A 24128-nucleotide genomic window follows, 5' to 3' on the forward strand; every position below is an offset into this window, starting at 1 on the left:
AAAGATTTTCAATTTTCTAACTTTATTTTCGATTCCGAACTGCTTTGGGGTGCTTCTGCTAATCAGAATCGATTAAAAATGGTTAAACGTTATAGCAGAGCCTAGATTTGGTAGCCTGATTCGAGGCAGCACCAGTTCTGGAAAGGGAAATTTCCATCATTTCAAAGTATTTTTTCGAGACGAAACTTTTTCTCATCTCCTCCAGATCCTTGCCATCGACGTAACAATGAACAAGTGAGCATCACGCAAGATGTTGAATAATTCTTTCCTCAAAAAAAGATGCACACCAGAACATATTCAATTGTTTCTTTCATCCCTTCTCCTTTTTTTGTGTCTTTTCAAATGAAAACATTTTGATAATCTCGAATGTAAACGGAATGAGCAACACGGTGGGCGTCAAGCGGAATGGGAAACAATGAATTGGGTGAGAGAAGGAAGAGGATGGACACATTTCACACTTGCAATTGAGAGCTTGCTCAGAGCACTCGGATCAAATCGTGGGATGGATTCGATACGGTATGTTAGCTTTTACAGGTTTTAAAGACTTTTAACTTTTCTGAAACATCTTCCATTACTATAAGCATACCGGACCACTGCGTAACTCGCTTAAAACGCAATGTTATGGGCTGAAAAATATACCAAAATGTAGATCTTGGCGAGCTCTATGACTGCAACCTGCTAAGGGCCGGATGGCGGTTCGGTAATGCACCGCGGGCCGGAAAAAAATGCCAAAAATGCGAAAATGGTCAAAAAAGCAATTCTAGCCCGGCCCGCTGCACATTACCAATGGTCCATCCGTCCCGTATTAGGTCACAGAAATAGAACTCGCCTAAAACTACATTTTGGTATAGTTTTCAGTTCATAATATTGAGTTTGAAGCGAGATATGTGCCGGCCAGTTTATGCCAAAATATGAACTAAAAACTATATTATCTTAAACCAGGTGTCTCCCAACCATAGTTCTAAGTATAGTCCTCCACTTTCTTCTCGCCTCAAAATACATTTTGAACCCTCTCCAAAAAGTTCTAAACCAATCAAATGTGTCTATCAAAAAGTGGCGACATTTTCAAGTACTCCCGTATCGTCTTACATTTCCTATTGCTTTTTCCGAAAAGGTGTGACCGGAAAAAAAGCGCGAGCTTAAGAATTCTTCTCAAAAAACGCGTCTCATTTCATTTCCTTCTTCCTTTGTTTTTATTGCTCTATTGCTCTCTTGCTGAACAAGAGATGGTCTTGTGTGACCATGCTCATACAAACTTGGAATCGGGATGGCTCAATAGGGAGGCGTTGCTCACTCTATTTATTCAGCGCCCTTCTCCTTCCTAACCATATTAGAGAATGTTGTTTGTTGTGCATGCTCAGCCGGGTAGAGCCTGTTTGTTTTTACTTGAATCGTTCTCTCGTTCTGAATAAGTAGAATGACGGAGACACGGGAGGAGAAGAAGAGGTATTCAATTACCATACCACCACACTCCCACTTTTGTATGTGCCGCCTGTTTTCGGTAAATTCCACTTCTGATCTGTTAAGCGTCGCGCAAAGAGAGTAATCTGTCCGCAATGTGCTTGTTCAGGTAATTTTTTGCGAAATTTTAAAGTTGGTTTTTCAAAACTACAGTACTCCTCATTACTGGTCCTCAAAACTCTTACTCTCCAGATCACCCATTTTCCAACTGTTGGCAACATTCTGCTTTGTGAACGGTGCTCCAATTCTACCCAACGTTCAAACTGGATATGTACCCATATTTGGAAGTGAGTTTCTACAGTACTGTGTAAAAAGATACGACTTGTAGCCGTTTTCAGTTCAAATTGTCAAACTTTGAGAGTGTGTCATGGTAATTCTGATTGTCACACTCAGTAGGTTTTTAATGAATCATACAGATCAAAAGTAGAGCTTCATATTTGTAGTTGACAATTATTTTGTACGAGCTCACTCTAGTAAGTTACATATTGACAAAGTAACCACTTTCAGTGCAAAATAGTGCGATTTTTGAGCTCTCGTCTTAAAATGACCATAACCCTTTAAAGAGTGCCCGTACAAAAAACTTTAATTACAAAAATGAAGTTCTCCTTTTAATCTGTATGATTCATTAAAAACCTACTGAGTGCGACAATCAAAATTACTATGACACACTTTCAAAGTTGGACAATGTACCCCTGAAAACGGCTAACAATAAAATTCGTATCTTTTTGCACAGTACTGTATTTTTCCCCTGACAACCATTTGACTCGAACTTCTTAGATCGAGTAACCCTGGAACCCATCACCTTCACCTTCACAACTCCGCCTCCGAAATCACATAACGGGCTGAGAAACTTCCCCACGTTGAGACCATTCTCCTCGTCTGAATTTTTGAATGCTCTCCCAGGACCGCCGATTCAGAACAATTATCCACAGAATAATCATATCCAAGGTTAGCAATAATCGAGCGAGAATTTTATTTAGTCTTATGTAATTTCAGAATTCACGTATGAAGTACAGATGCCAACTCATCCCAGACCATTCGTAGCGGCCACCCCAGTGTATAGTCAAGCACATATTTATGTATGTTTTGAATCCTCCACTTTTGATGTTTTGATTCTGAATCCTAGACATTTAGAAATCAATGCAAGCATCTCTTCAACAAGATGTCTACGCCACGTACCGCACCATGTGGAAGCAAATGATGGATACTTGGTTGAGGCTACGGAGTCACCTGATGTCAGAGGGAGTCGAGGCAGACTGGCACGTCTTCTGGCAGAAATTCACTGGAACCGTTGAACCATACATGACAACAATTAGCAATCAAGTTGGCAAGTTTCTCAATGTCTTCTTGAAACATCAACACGAGAAAGAAGTGAAAGAATCGACATGGGGGTGATAATTGTAGCGTGAACTTCTTGACGATTGTAGACGTGTAAATTATTGATTCTATGCAACTGAATAAACTGTATTTATTTTACTCCTATTTTTATTCCAATATTTCCAAAAATCAAAACTATTTTCAAAAGAGATTAATAGATTTTGATAGAATCAACAAATGTCAACGTCAACGTTAGAAAGAACTCCGTCGGATGATAGTCTGTTTTTGGCTGGTGAGTAGTTGAAAGTTCCAACTTGGAACTCTCATATCGAAGAGTTCACCACAACTATTTTTCAGCTTTAAGAGAACCCCACACCGAAATCATCGAAAAACCTTTCACCGGTTTTTACGACAAATTCAATTTCACCGTTTCTGTGCTTGCATTGCTCACTTTTGGTGCGATAGGTGCATATTTCTTTCACGGATTTCCATTAATTCCTCAACATATTTTTCAGTAAACCTCTTATCCATATTTCCCTGTTATCCCACAAGTCTCATCGGCACGATTGGGACAGTGGCATTCTCCATATGGTATAATCTTCACGGGAGAAAGATGACAAGAAATGAGGTAATGTTGTTTTCGTTGCGTGTTTTTGTTTTTGAAATAACTTTTCTAGAAATCCGATCAGAACGTCATTAGAACCTTTGTGACGGATATAACCGTTTGAAGATAGGGTCAATAAATTTTAATCTAGGTTTATCTAGTGACGAACGAAAGGGTTTGGATCAAACCAAAATCTGTATCAGAATGAACCCGTGATATACCGTAATACCTCTGATAGAGGTGCTCCCAGCGAAGCTTATTTAACACGGTATATTTTTTTTCTCAAAGCAGATATCAAAAAGTTATCAACAGACAAAACATAGCTGAATACTTATAAAATATTTCTTCAGTTGGAAAACATTTGATAACTCTTAAGGCATTTGGGATATTGTGCACCAAACTCTTGCTACTGGGGTACCTCTATTAGAGGTTTTACGGTAATATCTTCTTGATTTCAGTTGCTCTTCCTCAACGTGTCCAATATGCTCGAAGTGGAACATACAGAATTCCGTTTCGGACTTCCTGCAAATGACGATGACTGCTTGACTCCAGGTGATGGAGAGCAACGTGAGGCACCACAGCCACAAACTCTTTGGGACGCTCTTTTCACGGATGAGAAATCCATGCAAATGGAACGATTCTACAAAAAACATTATGGAGGTGTCCATGCAAATGCGACCAAGGCGTTGATGGTGAGGGACTAATAGGTACTATAAACTGTTTGAATGTTTACAGGAATACGAAGCGAAGCGATCGAAAAAAGAAGAAAAGTCACAAAAGCTCTCCGTAACTTCTACTGCTTTTTCCACTTCTAAATCCCTCTAATACAAAAAAATGGCAATAAATATTTGTAAAACTTTACTTCTTTAATCCTTGTTCTATCTACAAGGCGTTTTTTCTTCCTCTCGGAGAAGAGAAGAGCTGGTGATTAGTATTCGGAGGGGGGCTCACTGCAAATACAAACACACGAATACACATGACGAATTTAATGGTTTCTTGAGAAGGCCTCCTGCTACTACTCATCTTCTCCTTCATCTTAAACTTTTAATTTTACCATTGATCCCTTTTCTCGTTTCGTTTTTGGGGGTGATGAATGTTTGCACGTAATACTTCGTGTTCTTTAAATGGTAGCTTTTGTGTAAGATAGTACAGTTGTTGGGGTTGTCGGATTATCCTGATGTTTTGCATCTTTCTTAAAAATTGAATACGGCCGTACTATTCCTGATGTACTCAGCTTGTGGTGAGCTAAAGTCATGCCTCAGCAGGGTCAAACCATGAAAGCTACAGTAGCCCAGTTTAAAGGCGTATACCGTAAAGTCGAGGAGAGACCAAACTTAGGCATGATTATACTTTTCTGAAAGCCCTTAGAACGGTGATTTTAGAACTATACGTTTCAGAAGATTTGAGTGACAAATAAGAGAGTTACAGCAGTTTCAGTCTAGAGGAAACCAGGCAATGGTATTTTCAGTTGAAAATGTCCGATTTCAAGAAGGTGTCATGGTATAACTAATTTTCCCATTAAAGTGAATTTTTCATAAATCATAAAGATCAATTGTAGAATTCCATTTTTGTAGTTGACAACTTTTCTACACGGGCAGTCACTAGTAAGTTACATCTCGACAAAATAATTGCTCAGCAAATAGTGTGATTTTTAGGTTATCACCTAAAATGACTATAACTTACCATGAATGTACAGAACAAAAAAGTTGTCAACTACAAAAATGGAGCTCTATTATTGATCGTTATGATTTGGAAATAGTTAACTTTCTGTGACAATCAGTGATACCATGACACACTCTTGTAAACTGAAATGCCAAAATTGTATTTCTAAATGGATGGTACTGTATCACCCCAAAGTCTGAATTAACTTTGAAGAAACCTGCAAAACTCACGTTCCCATTAGTTTTAGTTTAGAAATGTATCCATACCTCAAACCTCTCTCTCTCTCAATTACTTGCCCATGCCAATTGTGTTCATTTCCTGTCTTCTAGCGCTGCCCTTTCTTTGACCATAAAAACAAACCCAGAAATCTAACTCAGATTTTAGTTCTTTTTTTTTCATGATTCATCAGAATGTATTCTCCATTTTCTTTGAGATTTGTACTCCACTCCTCCTATGCCTCTCCTCAAATTTCTCTGTTTTACTACTTTCCTCTTCTTGTCGCCGAATAATTTAATTCCGGAAGAAGACGACGGCGAAAAAAGAAGGAAAATTTAACAGAACACATCAACAATCTTCCTGAACGTCCACTTTTTCAAAATTCCATTCATTTGTCTGGTTATTATTATTTATTCTCTTCTTTTCACTCATTTCCCTTTCTCCAAAACTCATTTTCAACCTTTAAGTTCCATTAACCTCTGAAAATATTTTGAATGAAAAAAAATGAAGGAGACCGCCCGAAATCTCAAAAACTCAAACTCGTAGTACGTGATTTCCTTGGAAAGTGGTTCGAAAACTGCCACAGGGCATTCTGTTGAGCCCAACGCAATCCGGTCAGGGAAAGAATTGGAGGAAATTATTGTCCAGGCGGGGGCTGCAGTTGGATTCTCTAATATTCACATTCTTCTCCAGCTTCCTTTTTTTGTTTTTCCTTTTTATGACTTTTATAATTTGACTCTTAGGTCTTTTATTGCAGGGAGAGAGAATGAAAAACTTCCGTGTTACCCATTTTGAAAAAATTAAGTCTTCTGTGAGTGAGAAACAAAATAATCCGCTGGTTTAAGCTAGGCAATTGTTTCAATTTGAAAGTTGTGAGCTTTTCCTTGACTATTCTATTTCAAGACAGCTTCTTTTAATTGATGATTAGTAAAAACCAGATTTTCGTAGAGCACGATGTCCTACAGTACCGTGCCATGAGATATTCAATTTCAATATTTTCAATTGAAAATGTCCAACTTTAAAAGTGTGCCAAGGTATTACTGATTGTCCCACAAAGTTGATTTTGTTTTATTCATACAGATCAAAAGTATAACTCCATTTTTGTAGTGGACACCATTTTTGTAGATTCACTCCCTAAAGAGTTACAGTCATTTTAGGTGAGCAGCTCAAAAATCGCAATATTTTGCAGAGAAATTACTTTGTCGATATATAACTTACTATGGACTGTTATTGCAGAAAAGTTGTCAACTAAAAAAATGAAGCTCTGCTTTTGATCTATATGATCCATAAAAAGAAAACTTAGGGGAACAATCAGTGATACCATGACACACTCTTGAAGTTGGACCTATTTAACTTATAAGACCAAACTTTCTACTGTTTTACTGAATTCGGTGGCGAACTGATTTAACTTTGCCAGCCATCAGACAACTTGCCCTTTCTTCCATAGCAACTCAAACTATCTCCCAACTTTCAAAAACTGCTCCAAACACCTCAACTCTCTCTGACTTTGTTCTAGGGAACATTATCCAATTCCAAGTAGAATTAGACCTACAAAAAACTGAGATTTCATGGAATTCAATTAGATCTGGTCAGTTGGGGGTGGGAGAAATTGCTCATAATCTTGTCAAGTACCTTCAGGTGTACTTGACAATAATTGGTTTAGTTTTATAGGAAATTGCCGTTGAATTCAATCAGACTTTGGTAATATTTCAAAATGTACAATCATAAGATCCACTTGAAAGTGTTCAACTTTTCAACACCTATTCCTGAAATCTCAAAAACCTTTGTAACCTGACTCCACTCAAAGAAAAGAAACTGAGAAAATTGTAACATTTGGTTAGTTTGTTATGAAGAGAAAGAAGATGAAAAACACTCTCTGTTGATCATTGCTTTTCACTTTTATAGGTGTCTAGGATAGCTGAAAAGTCGAGGCACCCAGCAGTTGGTTTTCCGATTTTCAGAGAGCACTTGGAGCTTTGAGAACCTATAAATCATTATTTTATTTCCCCAGTTCTAGATTTTTATTTTAGATCCCCTCTCTTCATAAAAAAAAGAAAAAAAGTGCTCTGAAAAGATTTCTCAAGATATTCATTTAGGTGGAAACTAATTCAAAAGGTGGCGGCACCCCCGACGGAGATTCTTGATCGTCGGGGAAAGAGAAAATAAAACATTTTTAAGAGAGATTTATTGCGAATTTCGAATTGTGTTTCGAGGGCAGAATTCGTTGAGCAATGATGTCGGATTTCTCTATTTCTTTTTTCGGAGGTCACTGATCTGGAAGTGGATCCGTTCAGATCAAAATATAACGTAAAATAAGGAATGACGATGAATCATGATCTTTATGAATCAAACAACACAGAGGATCTAGAATAAAGTTTTAAAGATTCATAACTTTTCTACTCAAGAAAGAACATTTTAATTTAGTCAGAAAATAACGGCCGGACCTTGAGAAGTATGGCCCTTCTGATAAATTCCTATCATAGCTGTCCGGAATCCGGATTCCTTATACCGAAATTCCGAAATTCCTTTTTTTTTGTCATTCAGGTTCCGGGTTCCGGATTCCGGTTTTTTGAGTTTAAAAGACTATCCTAATACTTCTTTTTCGCATTTTATCCTTAAAAGTAGTTTTAATCTTTATTTATTATTAAAAACACTCGAAAAAATGACTTGGTCTTGCAAATTTAGCAAATCATTCGATATTTCGGATTCCGAGTTTTTTCCTCCGGAAATCCGGATTCCGAAAATTTCATTCCGGTTGTGAATTTCGAATTCCGGAAATCGAAAAATGTCATTCCGCACAACTATGGTTCCTATACAAGTGAAGTGTCACTACTGAATATTTCCTTTTTTTGAAACATTTCCTTATATCCCACAAGTGGTTTTCGAGCACTTCGTCGTCTCGATGAATCAGTGAGAGAAATCCAAATTTGGAAACAAATCTGATTAGTTCAAGTGACATCTTTTCCAAGTAGTCTCTTCTCTTCTGTCGGGGTTTTGAGAATTTTAGAAATAGCCTAAGTAACTAGAATGAGATTTTGGGTCAGGGCAAGGAAATGATTCAGAGGTCTGTGAGTATTGCTGTCCCTTCAGTTTCCCTTAAACATTTCGAACTCCCTTTTTTCCATTCCAGCTAAACCATTTTCCCTTTCCCCCAGTCATCATCATTTTCAGTCTGAAAATTTCAGAGTGTTTTCGTTTTTGTTTCAGACATCCATCTCATTTTCTTCCTCCACATTCCCCACTCACTCTTAAAATGACGATGATAATGAGGATCTGAATTCAATTCTAAATGTTTTTCAGCATGAAAATAAGATGGAGATTGAGGCAGAGAGAAAGAAACGGTAGAATTACAAAACACACATGAGAAGCCCATTAAGACAGCGGGTTGAGGGTTAGTAATCGGATTTTCAAGCATCTCAAACACCCCATTCTCCTCTCTTTTTGTTCTCCTCTGTTTCTATTGGATTTCCAGCCTTTTCTAGAATCCTCGTGAATGTTTTTGGTAGGCCTCTAATCTAATGAGATTCATTTCTTTTCGAGAAAAGACAAAAGACAGAAAACGAACGACAAGAAACCTCAGTTGGAGACCAGTTGGGTATGTGTGGCTGAAATTATAAAGAAATTATGATGACGAAGAGAGGAAGAGAGGTCTCTGATCTAGAGAATACAAGTAATTACTAAGATTTGTTAGAATAAAAATAGAATTTTAATTCGATTCCGACGAATCCGGAAGATGAGCATACTCTCGAGTATTGCTCTTTTGTGTTTTAGTTTTTAGTTCTTTGATTGAAAAGCTTTATTATGCCGGACACTCATTCTTAAGTAAATAAAAATTATTTCAATTAGCCACTGAAAGTGTTAAATCTGAGCTCATACATTTAACTGAAAATTGCCAACTTTGACTACTTGGAACGGGAGTAAGAAGTTTTCGACGATTTTAAATTTTTATACGAGTGTGTAGACCAGTCCTATAACTCCATTTTTGTAATTGACAACTTTTTGATAGCTATTCACGTTTTTAAGATACGTTCCCACGGCCTCCAGCGAAGGCCCTCTCGATAAAAAGTGATGCAATCGCGCTCAACGGCATTTTGGCGCGAAGCACAAAAATTTAAATTTAAATATTTTTCAGACAGTGTTTTTTGCTAGAAAAATATCGTTTTACGATAGGAAAGAAAGATTTTTATCATAATTCTAGCAGTAAAATCATAACAAATACGTTTCGAATTCAAAATTGCAAAAAATCTGATATTCGATATAATTTGGAATAAAAAGACGCAGGTCGTTTATTTGTGTAGCGATAAGTGATATTCGTTTGTAAATTTCGTTTAGTTTCGCAGTATTGCGCCTGATTCTTAAGTCGGTGTTATCCAAATGTATATTAACTGAGAAATTGTAAGAGAAAAATAAAGAAATCAAATTTTATTATGAAAAAAAGGGAAAAAAGAACGAAATGAAGAAGTTGCGGCGCCGAGAGGAGCTGGTTCAAGAGAAAAGTGACCCTTTCTGACTCGTTCCGGTGTGCGAATTGTTTCTGTAAAATGTTCAACCTCAACTACGACATTAGAATAAAAGGAAAGACACATAAAGGAAAAATGGACCTGTCAGAAAAAAACATGAAGAATCCATCATCATTTGGGCATCTGGTGTCGTTGATAAGATCGAGGATGCCAGTTGACCGTAGATTTCTCTGGAAAAATGCTTTTTTTTCCCTATATAAAATGTAAAAACAACAAAAAACTATTTATTTAGCGAAAAATCGAATGTTTGCCTTCGTTTCTCACCTTTTATTACCTCATTAGTCATCGTAGTAGTCGCTATTCCTCGTTGTTTGAGTGAAATGTACTCCTTTCTGTAAAACTTTGATGTTCTGGCCCGTATATCGAAGAATTTGTAAAATTCATAAACGGAAAGAAGAAAAATAGAAATATTCATCCCATATAAACATTATTTTAACAAGAAAAGTGAAAAAATTTGCATGAAAACACATAATTCCTTGTTAAAACGACGAGAAAATTAAAAATTGCGGCTGAAAAAAGCTGAAAACGCAAACGCGCTCCACTGAAAAATGACGTTTTCCCGCTTTTTTGTTTGAATCGAGAGGGCCTTCGCTGGAGGCCGTGCGTTCCGTCAAAGATAAACACCTGGAATGACAGTGAGGAGAGACGCAGAGAAACGAGGATGTCTGTTTCTCTGCGTCTCTCCCTGCAGGTGATTGTCTTTGAAGGCGCATATCTCAGTAGGGTGAATAGCCATCAAAAAGTTGTCAACTACAAAAATGGAGCTCTAGGACTGGTCTACACACTCATATAAAAATTTAAAACCGTAGAAATATTCTTACCCCCGTTCCAAGTAGTCAAAGTTGGCTATATTGAATTGAAAATAGGGAATGTTGATACTTCAGAGCCCACTATTCAGAGGCCACATACCTAAAAAAAAAGAAATAGTATTAGTCATCAAAATTGTTGTCTCTGATAAAAGTTAGAGATATAATCACGTGATTTCACATGTTCCTCGTATAAAAACTGTCTTCTCTCTTCTTCTTTCTTGGTACAAACCGTTCGCGAATCTTTGAACTTGAACGGTGACGTTGTACATAACATTTTTCAGAAAGTGCTTTCCAACTTTTTCATCTTTTCCTCTTCCCCATCATTCCAAACCACAAATTTCTATGATCAACAATCCCCCCATCTCAAGCCCCGCCCTCTTTCATCAAGACAAAAATAAACTGGAAACCTTTGCGGACCACGAAGCCCGATCCAATTTCATAGTATTCCCCACCTAGACGAACGGGCGGTACGCCGTCTGGATTCAATTGCCTCTTCTTTTCTTTCTCCCCCAACATATCTTCTTCTTTTCGTTTTGTTTTTGTTTTCAATTCATCTCTGCAAGGTTTTTTCTTAAGGATTGATAGGGTCCCTTCAAACAGAAGATAATCGAATTAGGGGGATACACGAGTAAGAAGTTCCGCCTTTTTCCATTTCTATCCAATACTTCCTTGATCAAGACGTCACCTTCTTGCCCACCCAAGTAGAAATAAAAAACGAACGTTTTTGGTGGCGCCAGAGAGTTAAATGGATGATGTGTAGAGATATGTTGTCTTCTCTTCTTTCTCTTTTTTTGCTCCATTTCTCCTCGTGAGAATTCTGATGTGGCATCGAATATGGGTCTGCAATTGACACTGTTCCTCCTGAGACGGCGAAAGCGGGCCCTCCTTTTTTTTGAGTCGTCAGCATAGATGCACTTCGTTTTTTTCTCTAAATGCTTCGCTTTTTTGTTATTTGGTTTTCGGTTACCCGGTTTTATGGACAAATGTTTAGGCTGTTTAGACAAAAATCAAAAATTCTGTCACCAAAAATGAAAAATATAAAAGTTGTCACTTCTGAATGTGACATGGCGTCCTACTGACAAGAAAATAATTTTTTTGAATTTTAAAAAACATGGTGGTTACTCGACAGAGCAAACATCATGAGGAAGTTTATCCTTTCTTAAAAATACAGGTGATTTTTATCAAAAAACATGTTATAATTTTAAAATTTGCAGCCAAATGTTCGATCAGAGGTTAATTGGTCTAGACCCGGATGTACATTTGTTTATTTTTTGATGGATTTTCTGAGATTTTCTGAGATTTTAGATCTAGAATTCAGCAGTTATTTATGTTTTGTCTGCAGATGCTTTGAATTACTAACCAGGGGGAATCTCCGCAGATTATGTGGGTTAGCGGCTTCCGATTACTTTGGAATTGAGTAAAATGAAATCTGTCTTTTCTAAAAATATTTACAGTTTCTGATAGTGTTCATTATTGTTTTATTGGTCAATTTCTATTTTTACTCTCTCAACTTTAACTTATAACCCTCCAAACGATATTTCTCAAAAAGTGGTTTCATCCAGACGGTGCTCATACATTTAGCGCGAAATAGCCAACTTTGACTACTTGGAACGGGGGTAAGAATATTTCGACGGGCTCAAATTTTTATATGAGTGTGTAAACCAGTTCTCGAACTCCATTTTTGTAGTTTACAACTTTTTGATAGCTATTCACGCTTTTGAGATACGTTCCGTCAAAGATAGCCACCTGGAATGGCAGGGAGGAGTGACGCAGAGAAACGAGGGTGTCTGCTTCCCTGCGTCTCTCACTACAGGTGCTTATCTTTGAAGGCGCATATCTCAGTAGGGTGAATAGCCATCAAAAAGTTGTCAACTACAAAAATGGAGTTCTTGAATTGGTCTACACACTCATATAAAAATTTGAGCCCGTAGAAAAGTTCTTACTTCCGTTCCAAGTAGTCAAAGTTGGATATTTTGCACTGTACGTTAGTCATCAAAATTGTTGTCTCTGATAAAAGTAATCTTCTACTTTTTACCGTTGGTCAAAGACCTCAAGATCCCAGGTCATGACTCAACCCAGGCATCACCACCATTTAATCTTCTTTTCACACCCGAAAAAAGTTCTTTCCGAAATAGTTTCATGACGTCGTTTGGTTTCGTTAAGAAATGTTTCATCTCCGATCATTCCGGCTTTTGTTCATCATTCTCTCGTTTTTTCCTTCTTTATTTCCTTGAATCGTTCCCAGAGCATTCATGTTCCAGCCCCCTTGAGAAAAGTCAAAAAGAGCAATTAATCAAAGAGGAGTCCTTGTTGTCAAAACGAGCCCAAAGTTTGAGTCGACATTTCAGATTTTTCCTTTTTTTCTTTTTCTTCTTTTCGATCTGAAATATTTATTCATTTTTTCACTTTTCACGTTTGAATTCTAAATGAGTCCGTTAGCTTCTTCCCTCTAGAATTCTAGAATTGATAAGCTGCAGGAAGTGTGGGAGAGGTATGATATCTTCTTATATGGCTAAGAAATCTGTATTATCATTATTATTTCTGTGGCTTTTTAATAAAAACAAAAAGGATGTTCCACTTCTTTATTGTTTTACTACCGGAAACCTTATGACTAACTATTAATATTAATATTCTGATCACAAATCATTAATCTTTGGCTATCATCGCTGATGAGTATACTGTTAGTAATGTGTAAGATCTCATGAAAGTTCAACAATTAAAAAAAGTACTTTCCCCGAAAAAAGAACTAGAGAAACAAAAAGGTGATGTAATTAGCGGACGGGGGATGTCTGTCCCGGAAATTAGACACGCACATAAATTACATATGTAGCTATCTATCTGAAAATTTGTCTAGAAGGTTATTATGACACATTTTTCCTGATCCTAATATTAAGAAGCCTAGGTAGATATTAATTTTCGGTTTGTTTTGTACTGTATAATTGAAAATTGGGGTTTCATAAGAAGGTGTCTCATACGGACAAGATTTTCAGTGGTCGTAAGCCTAAGGTTTGGATCGGAATGCTTGAAATATAGGATCCACAAATTCTATGTAGACTGTTGAGTTCCAAAAAGGTTCCAAGTCACAAACTCCACTTTCAAGATCACTCACAAGATCATGTCCCTCTCTAACCCAATAAAACCCTGAAAATTCTGAAAATCTTATTTCCGGGAATGTCAAAAATATTTAATTATTATTCTGAAACTTTTTGTTCAGAATTTTGTTCAATTCTATATAATTTAATACAACTCTGCTTCCAAGTAAACATTCCTCTAATGATATCAGAGAGAAAAAAGGAAATTACAGAGCAAAAAAGTGAGTAAGAAGATAATAGGTCGAAATTTACTTCCCCCCATATTTGGCAGATCGCATGACTTGTTGGCAGATGTAAATATAATTGTTGTTTTTGTCTTTCTTATATGTTCAAATCTGCAAATGTTGTCTAGGTTTGTTTTGTAGGCAAAGTTCATTTTTTGGATGGAATTGGGTATTTTGTAACTTTTGAGAAAAATCAAACTTGCCACGGGCCGGGCTGGGCCGAAATCGGAACTTTCCTCAGCCCAGCCCGTCGGCCCGGGGTTTGAAATTCAAAAATTTTTGAACTGAATTTTGAACGAAATTTTGAATTTTTTTGTCAACTTTTTTTTTACTAAACTTTAGAATTCAGTCAAAAGCTAGTTATGCATCAAGAAATTGGAACTTTTTGGTGTAAAAGAAAAATTAAAAGTTTTAAGATTTGCTCAAAAATAGGAACCTTTTCTTGAAGCTAGGCTGAGCCAAAATTCAAATTTGGGAAAAGTGTATAATGAGAATCTGAAAATAAAAGCCATCCAAAGTGTCATGATATCGGAGGCAAAGCAAGGTTGGGCATTAAAAACCACTTTTTTCACGAGCCCTCTTGTTCTTGAAGCCCGCAACGTGATTGATACGAAAACGAGCTTCGTACCTGTTCGTCTATCGGTCGGAAAACTTTTTGGGATACCGATCTCCACAAATTCCTACAAAAAATCCTCATAAAACCACAGTACCTTCCCACTTTTTCATTTTTTTTTCCATCTGAAACCTTGTCTTCTAACCAATCTCTTAATTCACTTGACATCCTCGTCCAAACATAAAAATCTACCATATCCATTTCCAATCTCCCTCCGAAAAAGATTATTTTAATTCGACTAATGGCATCACTCAAAAAACTCTTCCTCTTTCTCCAAGCTCTCTTGTTCCCTCTCCCCTTACGCCCCGCCCCTTTTTTCTTTTCTCTTTTTCTTGAAGACGTGAAGCTCAGTTTCTCAATGAAGATCGTCCACATTTCTTCTTCTCCTTTTCTTCATTTCATCATTGTTTCTGATAATACTTCCGAATCCTCTGATTTCAGAATAAAATGGAGTACGACTATCAGATAGCTGAAGGAGAACTCCCTGCACAACCTAACTGCAGTTACTACGGAACAGATGATGTAATAGGGAAAATGTTCTTGATCGGTCTATTCGCCAACCTGATCGCTGTCACCTCTATCGTTTTCAACACATTCTACACGATCGTCTTCATTCGGAATCCTTCGTTAAGGTGGGTGTTGATGTGAGAGGAGGAGGAGAGGGGTGTCTTATTATTCTAGGGTTTTTTATAGCTATTTTTATTGGCAAAAGAAGCTGAAAATAATAAATAGGGCGTGTAAATATTACCAATGGAAAGGTTGTCACAGGGACATATTTTGTCTCATCGTACCAAATTTAAATCCGTCGTAAAGTGCAAACTTCTCTTGATGCTTTTGAGGTACAGAGTACAAAAAAGAACGAGAAAGTAGAGAACGCAGAGAAGTCAGACACTCTAGCTTCTCTGCGTCTCGCTAATTGTACAGTACCGTATCCTTGAAGGTGTGTACCTCAAAACCTGTAAGATCTACCAAAAAGTGGTCAATTACAAAAATGTAGATCCATAATACTTTGAGTTTTGAGATCAGGCATGCCTTAAGATCTGATTTGTTGAAAGATCTGGCGTGCCTTGGACGCGTTTCTAGGGCACAAAATGTCCATAGTTGAGTCTGAGACGCCTTTGACGCGTTCTCAAAACTCAAATCACAAAAATTTAAATCAGGGTGCAAAAGCTCTAGAACCTGTTATTCTGAATTCCAGCTCAACATATAGCTCACCAGGTCACAAAACTCCTTCTCTAAATGATCATAAACCATTCCTATCCTTTATAATCCCCCACTATCATATCATCAACATATCCCATTTTCAGACGTAGCGGTGTATTCTACTTTGGCGTCATCGCCGTCATTGACATCATCATGGGCATCAATTATATCGCTGTTATGGTTGTTCCAGTAAGTATCCCCTCCCACATTTTAGTCATCTATTGAGTTAGTTCTTTTTTTTGTCTAAAGCTGCTTATATTATCGCCTAATGAAATCTCTGCAAAATAGTCATGGGTGCTGAAAGAGCGAGCTGAAGAGGTGTTGCGTTTCGCACTAGTAATCGGAGAAGTCGGGTGGGGAAAAGTCTGAAAGTAAGAAAAGTTCTGAAATTGGATCCACTCATTGAAGATGATGAGCTTCCTGGATATATCATATTTCTCTTTCTGAAACCGAATTATGGTTGAAGTTTTCATCTTCGGGGAAGGGAGACTAACTTTATTTCGTTAATTCCGAGACCAATCACTAACCACTTTGCAAACACGAAGCACTTAGCTGCCTCTTTTCTAAAAGCCAGTCACTATGTGCACTTCCTCCGGATATGGACCCGAAACTCGGCTGGGAGGTACGGGTACTTTTGAAAACGGGAGTAGGGTGAGAGATTTGAATTGAAATGGGTCAGAGATTGAGAGAAAACAATAAGGAAGGTAGACGGAAGACAATAGATAATTGTTGAAGTTTTCGAGAAGAGTTGAGTAGGCGTGGAAGGAAAAAACTTTTCAAAAAAGGGCACTTTAAAAAAAAGAAGTCAGGTGGTCAAAGGGGGGAAGAATATTGTCGGAATGGTACTGTATCAATAACAATGGGAAATCAATTTGCTAGTTAATAGGTTCAGAGAATACTGTAGACTAGGATCGAAATCTTACTAGAAACCATTTAAATACCGTCTATCAATCATTTTCGAAACAAATCTTAGCCCATGTAGTTGCTTGGAAAGTGAAGACGTGAGGATTCTGAATCTGTTTCAAGATTTTGTTGAATACCAAATCGGCCGATTTGAAACAAGATATGCGACTTTTTGTCAAATTCAATGTCTTTTTCTGAAAACCCCCACTTTTGCTGCTCTTCCGTAATTGTGAAACCACCCAAAAAGCTGTAAAAATGCCCACTGAAAACCGTTTTCAGGTCTACATGGACTACTATTTCTACCTTCCCCTCTGGCACGTCTTCCTCTCCTACTTTCGAATCGTGATGACTGAATCCAACTGTGCCATGTTCGCCTCGATGCTGATGATCGTGTTGGCAACGACAGAACGGTTTTTGAAGACATTCGACGGGAAAACTATATCAGTTTGTCGGAAGTTTCTAGAGAGAAATCGGTATGGAGTCAGTGCGTTCTGTATCTTTTTGGCTTGCGCTTACAAATATGTCATTTATTACGAGCTTGACGTGGAACATCACCCGCATTGCACGGAATTCCAGTTAGTTTCTACAGCTCATCAGAACTATTCTTCAATACTTCGCTTTCAGAGAATACGAAATAATCCCTGGCCCTTATGCAATGGACCCCAACTATCGTTTCTATTTCATGTTTCTCCTCCGTAACACTCTCGATCGAATCCTTCCGTTTCTTGTTCTTCTCACGATGAATGTGTTGATTGTGAAGGCGTTGAAAGAGGACGAGAGACTAAAACTGCAAAAAGAATCGGTCGTGAGTAATGGGAAGACGGTGAACTTGAAATCGCATCGACGGAATGTGAAAGACGCGACAAGGGCATTGATCAGTCTCGTCTCCATCTATCTTTTGTCGCAATCTCTTCAGGTATTTTTTGGGAATTTTTGAAAGAAAAGAGACTAAAACGTACATTTTCAGGTCTTTCTGACTGTCTGGGAGACCATCAATCGATCAAGTCTTGAGGATGGCTTCCCAACAATGTACTCGTATCTCAATGATATCGTTTCGATTTTCACTTTGTTGGCAAGGTTTGTAAAACTGAAATTTACTAACCTTCTGACATGAATCATTTCAGTTGTCTCCGCTTCCCAATTTACTTTTGCTGCAATCGCTTAATTCACACTGCTTCAATCGATACTCTTCATGGAATGAGAATCACTTGTTTCATGGGAAACTCCAAAAAACCACAGGAATACTCACCGATTCATGGTATTCCGAATTCTTTGGAGTGTGGTGGAGCAGTGGATGGGGGATCGAAGACGTCGTTGAGCTCACCGGAAAGCATTTCCAAACCATCGGCTGTTTATGATGAGAAACTTCAGGAGTGGAGATTATAAGAGATTATAAGCGGGTTGAATAATAAGAGAAACTGGAATTGTAAAAATTGCTCTGATTTTTCTCTGTTTTTGATTACGGAATAAATTACTAGATTTGATTGAAAATTGTTTGCAAATTTGTTAGATACAGTATTAAAAAACAAGAACAACAAGAGCAACCGATAAATATACAGGATAAATATGACACGATTATCAAAAGAGAGGTTATAAATCACTGAGATCATCGAAATTGCGGCCGTACTTCTTACTAGGCACAAATGGTTCCCATCGTGATGCCGGATAGATATGTTTGTTCTTTTCGTACCAACTACGAAGAACTATCTTTGCCGGATGCGACTCTCCGTAATCCAAAGCAGCGTCTTGTCGTATACGAACGTCAGAAGCCGAATCGAAGACGAAGAGTGGTCCAGTCTTTCCCATCGCTTTGGTGACAATGAAATCTTGGAATGTGTAGAAGTGTGGAATGATGAGATCCTCTTTCACGAACATCAGATTCTCGGTGGTGCACGACTTGAGCTCGGTGAATTCTTTTTTGAGTGCCTGAAAAAATAATTTTCGTTGATGAAATTACAGAACGTTTTATAATCGTGCTAATTTCGAAGTTTATAACCGGAATTTTCACAAAATAATGGTTCTTCTTCCCAAAATCGCATAGTTTCTTGTTAGCAAACCTGAAATGAGTAATTTTTACTAAAATGTTGGTGGTCAAACTGAAACCGTCAGTTTTTGAACAGTAAAAAGCGGCAGAAACGAAAAACACTGTTTCACCGAAAACCCACAGCTGGGTCTCGAAGTATTTGACATAATAAACTAAAAACTTATGATCCAGCCTTCACATAGAGAAAAAATTCTGAGCTTAGATTCTGAGCTTAGGGCAATTGAGATGGATTTTTAACTGAAAATTCGAAAAAGAGCAACACTAGCCAAATCCGTCTTCTCCATGAATCCGCTCAAATCGTATCGCTATTGTTAGGAATTCAAAAACTACCAAGATTCCGCAAAAAAGAATATTTAAAACGAAAAATAACTGAAATTCGCGGAAGTTTATGACGAAGTTCCTATTTCGATACGAAATTATATAAGAAATGTAACTCGATTAGCAAATTTTTAATGAATTTTGGCCAAAAGCCAATTTTCGTGCAGAAAACTATCAAAATGTTTCAGATTTTAACCTGAAAATGGCATTTTTTTGAAGGATAACGGAGAAAATAAGCCCGTTTCTGATAAAATTTGTGTTTTTATCAGTTTTCATTACCAAATCCGTTTGAGATTTCTCGTTTTCTAAGAAAAGTGTACTTTAACCTGTAATTGCAGCTTTCTTTCTAACCAAAATTGAAAATTTTAAGAACTCTGAGGATCAAACAATGGCAAATCTGTCAGTTTTCTATTAAAAATGTGCCTTATTAACCTCAATAGCTCTTGCTAAACACTGCGAAATCGTATTTCCCTTCTTAATCTTCATATTCTTCCGATGCGACGATCCATCCCAATAGGCGTACGCAACAGTTATCTCCTCGTTCTTTTCAGTATTTTGTTTTACTCTCCACTCGGCCGCCAGTTCCTCCTTCTTTCTGGAACGAACAACATAAAAATTGATAAGATATTTCGAATTCGTTACACACCTTCGCAAAAACTCTTCGCGCTCTTTGTCTGGTAAGAAGCTCGTGTCGACTGTCGGATCCATTCCAACTCGCTGAAATTGTATTCTTTCAATAAACTCTCCCTTTTTATTGATTTTTCCAATACCTTTTTTGGTATGATTGGTACCGCATCTTCCTCTTCTTCCTCATCTTCGTAAGCAAATGAGAGCACTCGTTTCTGCAATTAGAAGGCAATCGTAAGAACGTTCTAGAATCCCGCAATTGTCGGTCTGTTTGTTTTCTGTCTGCGTCTCCACCATTTTCACAACTTATCCCGACTTCTCTCGTCTGGAACCTTCTAGATCCTCGAGAATCGAGTATAAAAAGGTAGGGTAACGTGAATTCTATAGTTATTTCAACTGCCATCGCTACCAGAATCTTTCTACTCTTGCCAAGCAGAATCCACATTACCTGGGTATGTTTCGCAACGTGTTCTTCCTTCTCGCGCGCTTCTTGTGAATCTTTCGATAATGCTGATCCAGAAGATTCTCCTCTTGCTACTTGTAAATCTCTAAAAACTCATTTTTGCTTTTGAAATCTCTGAAATCTCCTGAAACCTGTTAGATATCTCATTTTTCTGTATGTTCTTCATGTCATCGAGAGAAACCAATCCATAGGTTTTCGACTTGACAGATTCCTCCATTGTCTCATAGTTGGCTGTGAATTTGTTCGTGATTCCAACTCTACCTGTAAAAAAATCAGTTGAAAATGGGAAATTTAAAGAAAAAAACTCACATTTCTCCTTGTCTTCTTCAAGTTTTCGCAGTTGCTTCTCAATGTCTTCCTTTTCGCGTTCGCGTTTCTTTGCCAAATGAATCAATCGGCCTTCGTCAGCACGGGACATTTTTAATACTGGAAAATTGAAAAATTAACGAAATTTTAACAGGAAAACTTTGAAAGTATAAAAATTAAGCGATTTATCTATTATCTGAAGGCGGTTTTTTTTGTAAAAACTTAGAAAATAATTAGGTTATTTATTACGATGCAGTATTATCCAATTTTTTGCATGTATCTCTTTTAAAATCAAAAAATTAGAGCCAAAATTCAAAATAAAAATTATTTTCTGACGGCCGTGGTATGGCGACGCAAAACCTCGGCCACCACCTAATTCGCGCCCCGCCGCTAAAAATTCTTCGAGAATTTTCGTTCGAAAAGGACATTTTCGCAAACAACCAATCATTGCGCTTGGCTCCGCCTCCCTTCTAGAACATTCCGCCTCGCATTCAAAATATATCGAAACGGCGACGGTCAGTTCCATACCTGAGCTCCGATTATCGCAGGTTGTTCTTATTTTCGCTCTAGAAATTTCCATTTTCGCTATTTTTTTGCGCTTTCTCTTGTTTTTAAGACTTTCTTTCTTATTTTTGTGCAGCAAAGTCTGAAGTTTAGGCTGAAATTTTTTGTAAATCAAAATTTTCAAAAAAAATAAACCCCGTAATATTTAGATTTCGAATAACCGAACAATAGTTTGTCTTCATGTTTTCATCCTACTCGTTGCCTTATATCTTTCTCTTATCTGACATTTCATTTAAACATCTCAATTTACAGAACCATGTCCGAGAACGCCGAAACGTTCGCATTCCAGGCTGAGATCGCTCAGTTGATGAGCTTGATCATCAACACCTTCTACAGCAACAAGGAAATCTACTTGCGTGAATTGATCTCAAACGCTTCTGATGCTCTCGACAAGATCCGTTATCAGGTTGGTGTTTTTGAATTTAAAAGTTTCAACATTTTATTTAATTAATTTCAGGCCCTTACCGAGCCATCCGAGCTCGACACCGGAAAGGAGCTCTTCATCAAGATCACTCCAAACAAGGAGGAGAAGACCCTCACCATCATGGATACCGGAATCGGTATGACCAAGGCCGACTTGGTCAACAACCTCGGAACCATCGCCAAGTCAGGAACCAAGGCATTCATGGAGGCTCTTCAAGCCGGAGCTGACATCTCCATGATTGGACAATTCGGAGTCGGATTCTACTCTGCATTCCTTGTCGCCGATAAGGTTGTCGTCACCTCCAAGAACAACGATGATGAGAGCTACCAGTGGGAATCTTCCGCTGGAGGTTCATTCGTCGTTCGTCCATACAACGACCCAGAGCTCACTCGTGGTACCAAGATCACCATGTACATCAAGGAAGATCAAATCGACTTTCTCGAGGAGCGCAAGATCAAGGAGATCGTGAAGAAGCACTCGCAATTCATCGGATATCCAATCAAGCTTGTGGTTGAGAAGGAGCGTGAGAAGGAAGTCGAGGACGAGGAGGCCGTCGAGGCTAAGAACGAGGAGAAGAAGGAAGGAGAGGTTGAGAACGTCGAAGATGATGCCGAGAAGAAGAAGACCAAGAAGATCAAAGAGAAGTACTTCGAGGACGAAGAGCTCAATAAGACGAAGCCAATCTGGACCAGAAACCCAGACGATATCTCCAACGAGGAGTACGCTGAGTTCTACAAGGTAAATTTTTGCTCTAAAACTTTTCAAGTCACTAATTTCTGTAATTTCAGAGCTTGTCCAATGACTGGGAGGATCATCTCGCCGTCAAGCACTTCTCAGTTGAGGGACAACTTGAGTTCCGTGCTCTTCTCTTCGCACCACAAAGAGCTCCATTCGATCTCTTCGAGAACAAGAAGAGCAAGAACTCTATCAAGCTCTACGTTCGTCGTGTCTTCATCATGGAGAACTGCGAAGAGCTCATGCCAGAGTACCTCAACTTCATCAGAGGAGTCGTCGATTCTGAGGATCTTCCACTCAACATCTCCCGTGAAATGCTCCAACAATCCAAGATCTTGAAGGTTATCCGCAAGAATCTTGTCAAGAAGTGCATGGAGCTCTTCGACGAGATCGCTGAGGACAAGGACAACTTCAAGAAGTTCTACGAGCAATTCGGAAAGAACCTGAAACTTGGAATCCACGAGGACTCAACCAACCGCAAGAAGCTCTCCGAGTTCCTTCGCTACTCCACATCGGCTGGAGAGGAGCCAACTTCCCTCAAGGAGTATGTGTCCCGCATGAAGGAGAACCAGACCCAGATCTACTACATCACTGGAGAATCCAAGGAGGTCGTTGCCGCTTCAGCTTTCGTTGAACGCGTCAAGAGCCGCGGATTTGAAGTTCTCTACATGTGTGACCCAATTGATGAGTACTGCGTCCAGCAGCTCAAGGAGTACGACGGCAAGAAGCTCGTCTCTGTCACTAAGGAAGGACTCGAGCTCCCAGAGACTGAGGAGGAGAAGAAGAAGTTCGAAGAGGACAAGGTCGCCTACGAGAACCTTTGCAAGGTCATCAAGGACATCTTGGAGAAGAAGATCGAGAAGGTCGCCGTCTCCAACCGTCTTGTCTCTTCACCATGCTGCATCGTTACATCCGAATACGGATGGTCCGCCAACATGGAACGTATCATGAAGGCTCAAGCTCTTCGTGATTCTTCCACAATGGGATACATGGCTGCCAAGAAGCATCTTGAGATCAACCCAGACCACGCTATCATGAAGTAAGTTTGAATAATTTCTGGCCTTATAACATTCTAACTTGTTCTTTTTTCAGGACCCTCCGTGAACGTGTTGAGACTGACAAGAACGACAAGACCGTCAAGGACTTGGTTGTTCTTCTCTTCGAGACTGCCCTTCTTTCATCCGGATTCTCCCTCGAGGAGCCACAATCTCACGCATCCCGTATCTACAGAATGATCAAGCTTGGTCTCGATATCGGAGATGATGACATCGAGGAGTCTGCTGTTCCAACCTCGTGCACAGCCGAGGCCAAGATTGAAGGAGCTGAAGAGGATGCTTCCCGTATGGAGGAGGTCGACTAAATACCATTCTAAATTATCATTTGTTACGAGATGATCTCCCTGAAGCCCCCTCTACAGTTTTATTCATTGTTTCCTGTCTATCGAACCCAAAAAAATAAATCCCCTTAATTTAATACAAATCCGTGTACTGTTATTGTTTTACGTGAACTCGAGAGAGTTGATTTTCAGGGAAAATTTCAGAAAGAAGTTAGTTCTTACAATCGACAGCGAATATGATCACAATCTTTTTCGAGCTTGTATGCTTTTTCATTTTTGCGGCGACTATGGTAATGTGTCTTCTTCCCGAACCGGTTAGTTGTTCTCCAGTGGGACTTCGATAGCTGTTTCCACTTCAGGAAAAACCGTATCATCCTCGTGCGAGGCCTCCATTCAACCAGACGATATGGGAACCGGCTCGTGAGACATTCGAGAAGCACCACTTAAGCCAACGTTGGATGAAACCATCGAAGCCTTCTGCTCGTGCTCCAATCCCACCAATCCACGCAGTCTAATCCCCAATTTTCTTCGTTTGGAATATAATAAATATTCTCTCGACCACCATCTGTCCCGCCTTTACTCTGAATCCGCTTTCTTCCGTACGCTCTCGCACGCAAATCCGTTGATGCATGCCCAAATAGGCATCCGTTACCATGCCAACTCATCGACGCTTGAGCTGGCTCACAC

At 38.6% G+C, this 24128-nt stretch overlaps 6 protein-coding genes across 6 annotated transcripts; 4 read left to right on the forward strand and 2 right to left on the reverse strand.

Annotated features, from left to right (window-relative positions):
- Nucleotides 1–415: 415 nt before the first annotated feature.
- Nucleotides 416–2856, forward strand: GCK72_017449 (uncharacterized protein; the record flags this gene model as incomplete). The annotated part of the gene is made up of 5 exons (XM_003102259.2): nucleotides 416–516; nucleotides 1654–1748; nucleotides 2239–2409; nucleotides 2458–2540; nucleotides 2596–2856. 5 exons carry the CDS (start codon nucleotides 416–418, stop codon nucleotides 2854–2856), a joined length of 711 nt encoding a protein of 236 aa, XP_003102307.2.
- Nucleotides 2857–3753: 897 nt separating this feature from the next.
- On the reverse strand, nucleotides 3754–4050 carry GCK72_017450 (uncharacterized protein; the record flags this gene model as incomplete). Its single annotated transcript, XM_053732095.1, has 1 exon — nucleotides 3754–4050. The coding sequence occupies one exon, from the start codon at nucleotides 4048–4050 to the stop codon at nucleotides 3754–3756; it is 297 nt and encodes a 98-aa protein (XP_053581008.1).
- Nucleotides 3865–4207, forward strand: GCK72_017451 (uncharacterized protein; the record flags this gene model as incomplete). The annotated part of the gene is made up of 2 exons (XM_003102306.2): nucleotides 3865–4074; nucleotides 4118–4207. The coding sequence occupies 2 exons, from the start codon at nucleotides 3865–3867 to the stop codon at nucleotides 4205–4207; spliced, it is 300 nt and encodes a 99-aa protein (XP_003102354.2).
- Nucleotides 4208–14965: 10758 nt separating this feature from the next.
- GCK72_017452 (uncharacterized protein) lies at nucleotides 14966–18010 on the forward strand (the record flags this gene model as incomplete). Its single annotated transcript, XM_003102315.2, has 6 exons — nucleotides 14966–15150; nucleotides 15826–15910; nucleotides 16904–17199; nucleotides 17249–17540; nucleotides 17592–17701; nucleotides 17749–18010. 6 exons carry the CDS (start codon nucleotides 14966–14968, stop codon nucleotides 18008–18010), a joined length of 1230 nt encoding a protein of 409 aa, XP_003102363.2.
- A 204-nt stretch (nucleotides 18011–18214) lies between these two features.
- On the reverse strand, nucleotides 18215–20494 carry GCK72_017453 (uncharacterized protein; the record flags this gene model as incomplete). Its single annotated transcript, XM_003102316.2, has 7 exons — nucleotides 18215–18550; nucleotides 19419–19581; nucleotides 19633–19703; nucleotides 19757–19828; nucleotides 20062–20161; nucleotides 20208–20337; nucleotides 20386–20494. 7 exons carry the CDS (start codon nucleotides 20492–20494, stop codon nucleotides 18215–18217), a joined length of 981 nt encoding a protein of 326 aa, XP_003102364.1.
- A 3183-nt stretch (nucleotides 20495–23677) lies between these two features.
- On the forward strand, nucleotides 23678–23956 carry GCK72_017454 (uncharacterized protein; the record flags this gene model as incomplete). Its single annotated transcript, XM_053732096.1, has 2 exons — nucleotides 23678–23755; nucleotides 23801–23956. 2 exons carry the CDS (start codon nucleotides 23678–23680, stop codon nucleotides 23954–23956), a joined length of 234 nt encoding a protein of 77 aa, XP_053581009.1.
- Nucleotides 23957–24128: the final 172 nt, after the last annotated feature.

This window comes from Caenorhabditis remanei, chromosome V, assembly GCF_010183535.1.
Source record: "Caenorhabditis remanei strain PX506 chromosome V, whole genome shotgun sequence".
Taxonomy (NCBI): domain Eukaryota; kingdom Metazoa; phylum Nematoda; class Chromadorea; order Rhabditida; family Rhabditidae; genus Caenorhabditis; species Caenorhabditis remanei.